The sequence below is a fragment of the Vigna unguiculata genome, chromosome 3, assembly GCF_004118075.2.
Source record: "Vigna unguiculata cultivar IT97K-499-35 chromosome 3, ASM411807v1, whole genome shotgun sequence".
Classification (NCBI taxonomy): Eukaryota; Viridiplantae; Streptophyta; class Magnoliopsida; order Fabales; family Fabaceae; genus Vigna; species Vigna unguiculata.
Genome location: NC_040281.1, coordinates 6,857,765 through 6,868,920, shown reverse-complemented (window position 1 = coordinate 6,868,920; position 11,156 = coordinate 6,857,765). Strand labels below are relative to the sequence as shown.

The 11,156-nt window shown below is 34.0% G+C and overlaps 1 protein-coding gene across 1 annotated transcript; it reads left to right on the top strand.

The window, feature by feature from the left end:
- Positions 1-6,494: 6,494 nt before the first annotated feature.
- On the top strand, positions 6,495-11,156 carry LOC114178529 (actin-related protein 3-like). Its single transcript, XM_028064498.1, has 9 exons — positions 6,495-6,872; positions 7,094-7,553; positions 7,968-8,114; positions 8,501-8,593; positions 8,781-8,900; positions 9,827-9,937; positions 10,157-10,282; positions 10,518-10,616; positions 10,733-11,156. The coding sequence occupies exons 1-9, from the start codon at positions 6,826-6,828 to the stop codon at positions 10,811-10,813; spliced, it is 1,284 nt and encodes a 427-aa protein (XP_027920299.1). The 5' UTR covers positions 6,495-6,825; the 3' UTR covers positions 10,814-11,156.

Sequence of the window (11,156 nt, the reverse complement as noted above, 5' to 3'; positions counted from 1 at the left end):
GCTACTATGGGGATGGACTGCTACAAAAAAGCTCTGCAGTAGTACTCTCAACAGCTAAATGTCTTAAGTTCAATCCAATGACTTTATTGTCATGTTTGCTTTGTTACAATTTGATTGTACCGAGTTATTGTTTGTTCATAAAGACTAGAATAGGAAACCACTTCCTTTCTCTGGTATATGTAGTTATGAACTGATTGAGTTGTCTGATTTTCTATTGAAGGTTAGTGTTGTTAAGGTAAGGTAACTGCATTTAAATCATGTAAGTAATTGGTATCTTTTTGTGGATTTTACCTATTGCATGTTGTCACATTTTTGTTATGGATATTCCTAGTTTCTGTGGAACTAGTTTTAGTAAAACTAGGGGTAATAGGTTGAATTTTCTGGAAGGTTCCATTAGCATTTTGCCACATAATATTTCACTCTTTCTCCTTACTAGTGATCAGTGTTACTCACTTTATGATTGTATAGTATATTGCAACTGTTTAGCGCAATGGTGCAATATAACGGATGGCTGATGTCTTTGGTGATGTGTGCAAGTACTGAGAATTTGTACTCTTTCCTTCCACAAGTGAAATATTTTAGTTGTGTTGTTTTCTAGTATGTGGCAACTATCTAGTGCAATGGTGGGATATAATGGAGGCTGATGTCTATTGTGCACATTTATTTTAGTACTGAGAATATTTACGCTTTCCCTCCACTAGTGGAATGTTGTAGTTATGGTGATGATCGTGTGATACTCTAATTCCTGCTTGTTGCCTTGTATATTGCAATTACCTATTGCTTGGGTAGTACAGGAGTTTGATGGACCGGAAACATCTATAGTACTGGTTACCAATTAGAATGGCATTAATGGCCGTTTCCAAACGTGAAAGGAGATACTCAAGTAGACAGGTTTCCGATTTCTGGCCCTTGGCTCTTTCTCTCCACTAGGTTTGTGTCCACTTAGATGCATAAGGCATGTCAAATACTCTGATTTCTAGTTATTGGTGCTTCTGTTTATAGGTCCTTTATAGTAATTGATCAGGAATAGGGATTAATTGCCACGGACTTGATTGATGCTGAGCTATACTGCACAAATCATCTCATACACGAGATGGTTGTAGTTTAGTTTGTTTTTTCTGAGTAAGAGAGGGATACAAAGTATAAAAAAAGAAGAGTGAGAAAGTTAAAAATGTAGTAAGTGATCTAATTGGAAAGAAAGAGAAATATATTAAATAAATGGGGTGAAAAAAGGAATGAAAAAGAAAATGAGTGGATGAATATAATTAGTTGTGGTTTACCTTCATGAATAGTTCACCAATTGGACAATGTTGAGAAATTATCAGCTTCATGAAAGGGTGGGGGGTGACGGGTTGGTTTTATTTATTTTTTTTAAAATTCCAATAATGCTCTTTGCACAAAACATAATTTCTTAACTTTTTTTCATTTCTCATCATTGACTTTATTTCTCCTGTTCCTTGCATATTGTATAGCGACAGGCTTATTGTCCCTCAAATCACATTCTGCAACTACTAAATAATGTTTTTTCAAGCCAACGCATTTATCATATCTATTATTTGAGTGCTCAATCTCTTATATTGGAATGGGTTAAGCGCCAAATTATTTGGCTATTCCCCCAATGGGTTGAATCAGCTCATATTTTGAGATGTTTGAGATTTTGACGTCTCGATTTTTGAATGTCACCGTACATTTTTAGTTTTATGACTGGGAAGTTGGGGGTTGTAAGTCTTTTTTCTTTTATAAACATATTAGTATATTGATGTTTAAGAGAACACATTCTAAGTTGCAGCTGTGGTTCTTTAACTTACTGTAAAATTATGATTTGAGGCAAATGAGAGGATTCACATGAACGAAATAGATATTTGAACCTAATTGAACAAAAAAAATTATATATTTATTATGATTGAATTATCACAATAGGGATAAAAAAAAAACTACATTATTCACATTATCAGCCGTTTTACCACATCGATTACATCATATGCCAAGTTAAGTTTTCCAATTTATATTAAGGTATTGTTCTTCAAGTTAGCCTGAAGTAGTTAGACTACGCAATTATTCGCAGCAGCCACTCCTAAAAATTTAGTAGCATATACGAACACAATACATCGCTATAAGGTAGACAATGTTTCAACATTAATTCGATTTGTTGAAGGTTTAGTTTGAAGTCCTATGGCAGCAACCAAAGAAAGAATCGGACTATGCTTTCCAAAGAGAGAAAAATATGATTATTAAAAAACAGATGAATTATGCTATAGTTCCTGTCAACATAACATGTCCTAACCTCTCTGTCCCAGTCTCCATAATCTAAGACCAAAATATTTTATTCTGATTATTTGATTATTTGCACGAAAAAAGACAGTCACTTCTACATTAGGTTTCTCGATTTATTATATAGTACTTTTTATGCAAATTAATGTTTCTGCAAGAAATAACATTCAAAAGATCTTTTCACTGGACAAACTTTTGTTTCTCAACTTCTAACATTGAACCGAACGTATAATGGTACTCGATTTATTATAATACTAAGATGTTAAACATAGACATTATTAAAAGTAGAAAGTTGTTTGGTAGATGAAAGCTAGCGTGGGAAAACTGGGTTTATTTAATCAATATTCTGTCTCTGTTCCCATTTTCTTAACACGTATTTACTCTGTACAGAGTCCACTGTTACTTCACTCACTCTCTCCTCTCCATTGACTTGAATAAAAGTATAAAACCCTTTACAAGTGGCCTCGAAAAGGTACTGAAAATGACCTCACCACCACCCCTTTTGTTTTTCAATCACCTTTTTTTCTTCCTTGTAAGATTGTTATCACATATAGCTTTCGAATTTAACCTGTTCCGAGGTATTATTTTCTTTGCAACATTTACCTGGCATACCTTCCCATAAGTGTGGCATATGCACTACCCATTTATATTGATTAACAATGAAACAAGGATTCAAATCCTAAGTGAAATAGAGATTTTGCTTTGGTTACCTATTTAGATCTAAACACACTCATGATTACATAACAAACGTTAAATACCTTTTTAGTTTCTAAATTTTAATGTAAAATTATAATTCATTATCATTCAAAACTTTAATATATTTAGATTCTCAAACTTTAAAAATAAATAAATATAATTATTTTAACTTAATTATATTAGATATTTTTGACATGTCAAATGTGTTTTTCAGTAAAACATAAACGTGTTAAATAATGCAAACAAATCAAATACTAGCATCAAAAGTATGACACGTAAAAAAAAACTTTAGTTAAAATGACTCTATTCATTTTTTTAAAAGTTTTCAGATCAAAATGTATTGAAATTTTAGATAGAAACAAATTTCAATTTTACGAAGTTCAAGAACTAAAAGTATATTTAGCTCACTGACAAATATCAATAGAGATTGCTTCACACCAATTAAATTCACGTTTAACATAATGCTTTTTATAGCAGTCTCACTCCAAGTCAGTGTTGTAAAAGGTGTACATGTAGCTCATATTATTGTACGATTCTAAGGTTAAGGTTCACATAGTTATAGCATTTGGACCACACGTTGTGCATGTACACGCTCTAACTATTCTTTAACATATTGTGGTAAAGAGAGGACATCCAAATAAGATTGTTTCAACACAATACTTAACTTATCCTTAACGGCTAACCTGTTCAGGAACATTTTTCAACTATTCAAGAACATTCTCCAACTAAAACATTGCACTTTTGGTGGAATTTTGCATCCCAAACCATAAGAAGAAATGGATTTGTTGCATAAAAGTTAGCTGTTATTTCTACTATTTTTTTAATTATTATGTTTGAAGATTGTTTAAGATACTTAAATTTTGAATTAAAATTTTAAAGGACTTTCTATATTTAAAAAATAATAATTTACAAACTTCATACCCAAAGTATTTATGTGGAACATTACAAACATGTTGTTTCGGGTACAAGGACTGAACGTCTATCTAAACATTTGACTTGTCTCTTTTTCTTTTCGTTCGTCTTTCGATATTCTTCTCCTTCTCCCGATTGATAGTGTAATACCTGCTAATTAGACTTTGATGCTTAAGTCAGTAACAGTCCATCCATGTTTTAGTAATTAATGTTGTAATAACTACGAAGTAAAATTCCTTAACAACTTACCTTGGAGTCCTATTTATAGTTTTTTATATGGGTTTTGGATTAGGGTTTACTTAATTGAAGTCCAATTGCTTTTTAAACTTGATTATCAACCTGTTTACCTTAATTACAAAGATCTGGTCTTTCTATAGCTGTCGCCCGACCGATGTGGTTGTGCGTGCTCACCTTCCTCGATTGTGACTTGGCGACCAAACAATCAAATGAGAATGGCAAGTTATGATCGGTGTTGTCGAGGTCGTCGATATACAGTTGCGCTCGTTTGGGAAGTGGATGGTTTACTTTCAAGGAGAATAAAAGCATCTAAGAAGGGTCTCAATGTGATTTTTAGTTAGTTGTTGAATAAGCAAATGTAGTGCGGGCGTGCTCGGTCAGCCGTCGTGGCTTGCGATCGCTTGGTTGTTGACCTCCTTGTATCACTCCGGTGAGATTGTCACATCAACTAGCCACGACTTCGAACCTAATCGTTGGATTGCAAGACAACCAACGATGTGGCTTGGGGCACGTGGCGTTGCATCAATTGGCGCTGTGTAGACTTCTTGGGCGTCGATTGACTATTGTGGGGGAATCGGTCCCTATGGTACACCTGTTAATCCGCAAGTTTTATATTGATCAATGATTAAGATTCATTTTTGGCAGTTCAAATGTAAGGAGGACCAATATGCATCCTCACCCTATATGTTGAGAATTAAAATTGACTACTCTTTCAAGAGAATCAAGAAGAAACAACTCAAGTCATGTATAATATAATTTTTTCTCCATTATGGTGTAATTTCATTTTATAAGTTATTAGAGTGGTGCAACTTAAAAAAAATCACATATGGACAAGTCGTGCCAAGTTGGCTGAACTTCATAATGAAAAAATCGTGCCAAACTGAAACGACTTCACTATAGATGATCTGAAGTCGTACCCATTAATGATGACTTCTGTAAAAAAAAAAAACTATCTAAAAGTGAAATCATCAAAACTTGAGACAACTTTAACTTTGTAATAAAATGAAATTACCACTGCAGTTTTGAATGAAATGAAATGAAGTCATGTCATGTTGTGATGACTTCAACTATGGAGAATTGAAGTCATTATAGGATGGTACGACTTCAATTCATTTCATTTAGAACTAGAGTCATCACAAAAAGGCACAACTTCAGTTCATTTATTCAAGAACTGAAGTGGTGCTAAAATGACATGACTTTACTCTTAGATCATTTATCACAAAAGTCGTCATAATTTGACACGACTTTAATTTATTTAAGTGAATGTTAATCCTCATTTCTCAATGTACAGGAAGATGCCTCTCTTTGAATTAAAAAGTAAATATAAACAAATATCGATGATTTGTACTTAATTGATTGTTGCAGAAAAAAATTTACTGGAAACCTCAGCATGAAGATTAAATTCACAAAAATTTTAATTCTAGAACATCACATCAACCAGTGAAGTATGTTTTGAGATGTTCAAATGAGTATTTTAGAGTTTACATAAGTTATAGTAAAATTTAGAATGAATTAATAAACAAGTATTAGTTGAGATTGGACCGGTTCAATATCTATTTTAAATAATCAATCTTTAATTAATTATTCTAGTAAATGTATTACCATATACTACACCATTAGAAAAGGGCTCATCCTTTTCTTAAAAATATGAAATAAATGCAGTTAAAATATAAGATAAATGCAAGAAGAAATAAATCTTGACTAATGTTAAAGGTGCATTATATTACATTTTGGCGAGAACATCCAATTTTAAAAACAGAACATATCCAAACAAACAAAAAATAATATTTTATCTTACAAGATTATTTGGTTCCATACAATACGTTTTCTTTTAAGTTTTTGTTTATAATTAAAAACTTCAGACAGTTGTTTTTTGAATTTTTCTTGATGGAGGTTCGTGTCAGAGTAGAAAGAAAGCAGCACGAAAGCAAAATGTTCGCTTTAAGAAGGAAACCAGACCACTTCAATATTCCTTTCAGGTGGCCCCTCCAATAATTTCTTCAAATTACTTTGCATCAAATTTTTTTTTTATATCTAAGTTTAGAAGATTTTCTTAAGAATTATTTTCATTCAATAAATCAATATCCATTTCATTGGTTGGAGGGATATTCAACTCAGTTTTATGATTTAAAAAACATACCTACAAGATGTTTGTAATTATGCCAAACCAAATCGATAACGACCCATTTGGCAGTACCATTTTGCCGTGATGCCGTGCATTGACAAGGACATATAGAAAGGTACTCAGTGTTGGGCTTTGGGGGCAACCCAAAATTATTGGTAATTATTGAATTAAAATATGATAGCAATAATAATAATATAAAAAAAAAGATAAAAGAGAAAGCAACAAAGTCAGAGAGAGAAAAGGGTTAGGTCGGTTGTTTTTTGTTTAAAGCATGTTTGGGAAACGAAGAGAATGACGATGAAGTTAATGGGACCTGCGGCTTACAGTTGAAATGGGTGTAGCAATCACCAACCATTCCCTTTTGTCTATTTCCTCCTTTCACTTGGGATCAAAGTCTCTGTCACCATCATATTTACCTCTACTTCCACCTTCTTCTTCTTTTTCTTCTTTTTCTTCTTCCTCTTTTCCCTCTTCCTTATTGCGCTCTTCACGACCATGATCCTCTGCCTCACACTCACTCTCGGATCTCCCTCGCAGATCCCCTTTCAACGCTCACCATCATCACCACCGTTTCTCTCTTTCTCATGGATCCCTCTCCTCGTCCAGCTGTAGTAATCGATAATGGCTCCGGGTACCCTTTTCCTCCCTTTATAGCACCCACTTTTTTTTTTTTTTTTTTTTTTTTTTCTAATCGTTATCCTGTGTTTTTTCCCTCTTTCAATATGTGGGCATCGTGTGTTTGCTGTAAAGCCCGATTCTTTTTTTTTTTTTTTGTGACCAGAATTGTCTGTAATATTGACATTCCCGAATTGGGTTTACCTTGAATTTGGAAATGATGTTTTTTTTTTTCAGGTATACTAAGATGGGGTTTGCTGGTAATGTCGAGCCATGTTTTATTATTCCGACAGTGGTTGCAGTTAATGAGTCTTTTCTGAATCAATCGAAGAACCTTTCTAAAGCCAATTGGTTGGCCCAGCACAATGCTGGAGTAATGGCGGATCTTGATTTCTTCATCGGGGATGAGGCACTTACGAAGTCGCGATGTAGTAGCACTTATAACCTCAACTACCCAGTTCAGCATGGCCAGGTTGAGAATTGGGATGCCATGGAACGCTACTGGCAGCAGTGCATATTCAACTATTTGAGGTGTGATCCGGAGGATCACTATTTTCTCTTGACCGAGAGTCCTTTGACTTCGCCTGAGAGTCGCGAGTATACTGGGGAAATCATGTTTGAGACTTTTAACGTACCTGGGCTTTACATTGCTGTGAATTCTGTGCTTGCCCTTGCAGCTGGTTACACCACATCTAAGGTTGGTAATTTATACACGGAAACCAAAAGGGAATTTATGTTGAATATTGAATTGGATGACTAATCTGAATGCTTTGCATACTTAATAATGATATCAACAGCAACAAGTTTCGTAGTTAAATAAACACAGATGGCACAGGATGTTTCATCAGCCCCTGCAATTTGACATATTTGGATGCATTCACTAAATCATGAGTAAACCGTAGTGTAGAATATGTACTGTTTTTTATTTTTTTCATTATTACTAGTACAATGATAATTTATCTGCTCCCCTCATTACGTTGAAATAAAATCTTAGGTTGGTTATGCATAACTATATTTTGAACTTAGTAGCTACCAATAAATTTTCTTTCTTACAATATCTCTCGTATTTTAAGAACACTTTCCTTTTAGGCTGATCAGAAATTCTTCTTAGTGTGAGATGACAGGAGTTGTAGTGGATGTTGGAGACGGGGCTTCTCATGTTGTACCTGTCGCAGATGGCTATGTTATTGGTAGCAGCATCAAATCAATTCCTATTGCTGGAAAGGATGTTACTCTTTTTGTGCAGAACCTCATGCGGGTAGGAAATGCTTGTGGTTATAATTAAAAGTTTATTGTGCTGGTATTGTCTCCATTTTTGAATATCTGGAAATTTCTGTAAACCTCTTGTTAAGGTCGATCATTTACATAGCTAGTGAAACTAATCATGTATAAATGGTAAATTATGGATGAAAAGGTTGTGACGCACTTATGATAGTATTATTGCTACACTTGTAGTGTTGAATAAGTAGAAATGAAATTTACTTATTTCATAATTGAGTATGGAACTTATTTGCGTATTCAGGTATAGACTTTTTGTTGAACTGACTGAGATTGAGATAAGTAATAATACATATCCAATTCTCAATCTGCAATTTTTCTAAGCCAGGTTAATGAACTGAGTTGTGTTGACGTTGCTCCATGCAGGAAAGAGGAGAGAATATTCCACCTGACGACTCTTTTGAAGTGGCACGAAAAGTGAAGGAAATGTATTGCTACACTTGCTCTGACATAGTGAAGGTTGTCTTTAGTCCAATGCTTAGTTCTTTTGAAGCGTTTGTGCTATGCCTCTGCCATTAGCATATTGAGTGTCAATTAAATCTCATTACTTTAAATTGCTTTTCTTATTGGTGAATCAAGGGATGTAGCAAATGTTATCTTTTAAACTTATTAGTTTCCTGCATAACAATGGCTCAATTTCTCTCAGGAATTTAATAAGCATGACAAAGAACCAATCAAGTATACGAGGCATTGGAGAGGCATTAAACCAAAGACAGGGGCACCATATTCTTGTGATATTGGCTACGAACGATTTCTTGGTCCTGAGGTTTGTTCTATGACTTCGCTCTATATGTTCTCAATAATGGATGCCAAACTATTTGGGAGCCGTGGATTGGATATTGATTGAATCAATTGGTAATTGGAAAAAAATTTGGGATTCCACAATATTACAGAAAGAATGCAAAATTTTATTATAGGATCCATTCTCCAAATCAGTATCACCTATGAGTTAATAATGTACAATTCAGGGAAATTTTAAAGTGCCCAGAAATTTGCCCAGTGTACCCTACAACATCACCTTCCCTCTCTGACCAACCTACTTTTTATTTTACAGAAAAGTTAATTATAATTATACTCAAACTGCTTTGAGTTAGTATCAACTGGATTTGTATTGTATTTCTATCCCTATTTCTGTTCTTCTGACTTCTCACATACACTTTCCTAATTAGGATCTTGTGTAAGATATATTTATACCTATTTGTTCTGTACCTATTTTTAGTATGATTTTTCTATTGTGAGTAACTAAACCTATCTTATGAACTAATGAATAATTAAATATATACTTTATAAGCTCCTCACTTCCTAACATTAATATCCAACATAATAGAGGGCGCTATTAAAAACGTTTTTCCACTTCTCTTCAGAAGGTCAGGCTTTTATCCACATCCATTTTTGTGTAGTAATTAAAGAGGTCAATAACTAGTGTGGCGAGGGGCAAGAAGGCTTAAGTGCAGGCAGTCTTGCTTGGGATTTGATCCTGGGATGAATGATAAATAGTCTCCATGTCTAAGAGTCTTGATATCACTCTGCAATTTCCACTGCAGTTTGTTACCTATTCTATAGTGGAATGAACAAAAATGTATAGTACCTTGATCTAATTGTTGGGATAATCCACGAGTTTAGTTTGGGTCATTATATGAACAGAATTGGTCAAATTAACGTATTTGTTTGTTTTCCCTATGATTTCTACAGATTTTCTTTAGTCCTGAGATATATGGTAGTGACTTTACTACCCCTTTGCCAGTTGTAATAGACAAGTGCATTCAGTCTGCACCAATCGACACGAGGAGATCACTGTACAAGGTAAATTACCTTATTGATATGTATATTTTAAATTTTAGTGAACCACTTTTTATCATAAAATTAGGGATTTTCTTAGGCTCAATGTTTAGCTTAGGGCATTTTTTGTTGTTGGCCAGATTGAATACAGTAGTTTCAAATGTTATATTAATCAGCCAGTCTAGCCATGTTCTTGAATGATTGAATTCTTTACCTCTTTCCTCCTTTTCCTTTTTATTTCAGAACATAGTGTTGTCTGGCGGTTCAACCATGTTCAAGGATTTTCACAAGAGATTGCAACGTGATCTAAAAACAATTGTGGATACTCGTGTCCATTTATCTGAAGCACGCTTAAATGGGGAGATAAAAGTAAGAGTTATACGTACCTTAAACCTCTTTAAATTGATGTTTATCTTCCTCTCTCATTCAGAGATGAGAAATTCTTTAATATAAACCATGATTTCACTAGCTGTTTGGACTAAACCAATCAACAACCAGTACATCGTTAGGCTGTGTTAAATAACAAAGTATTCATAGGCAGGACTGCTATATATTTATTTCTTTGGCCTTGGAATTTATTATTTTTGATATTTGGAGCCTACAGTCGCAGCCAGTGGAGGTAAATGTAGTGAGCCACCCAATTCAGAGATTTGCAGTTTGGTTTGGAGGATCAGTACTTGCATCAACTCCTGAATTTTTTACGGTACATTTCTACACTTTATTTAAGCATCCATAACTTTTTTAATGTTTCTTGAATCCTTCCGATAAATTTGAATGCAAAATTAGCCCAAGTTTTACAATCTGTGGTCGAATGTGCAGGCTTGTCATACAAAGGCAGAATATGAGGAGCATGGAGCAAGCATTTGCCGTACAAATCCTGTTTTCAAGGGAATGTATTAAAGCATTAAAGCAGAGAAAGTTGAATGAATGGATGGTTATTTTGATCCTCAATTCGCCTTCTGATCTTTCCTCCCACCTATGTTGAGGTGGTGGAAGTGATTGTAAAATATGTATATGAAGCGAACACATGCATTAGAGTTTGATTAAGTTCTGCATTTTTTGTCATTCATTGTTGGGACTCATAATTCATTTTTTAGGTAAGAAGTCAAATTCGTTTTTTATTGAATTGTAATAAGCAACAGTGCAGGTTTGGTTTTGTGTTTACCGTAATCATATAATTTTGCAATTTTTTGGTACATATTGTACAGTTTGTATTTTGTTTACTCATGATCAAAACTAGAAA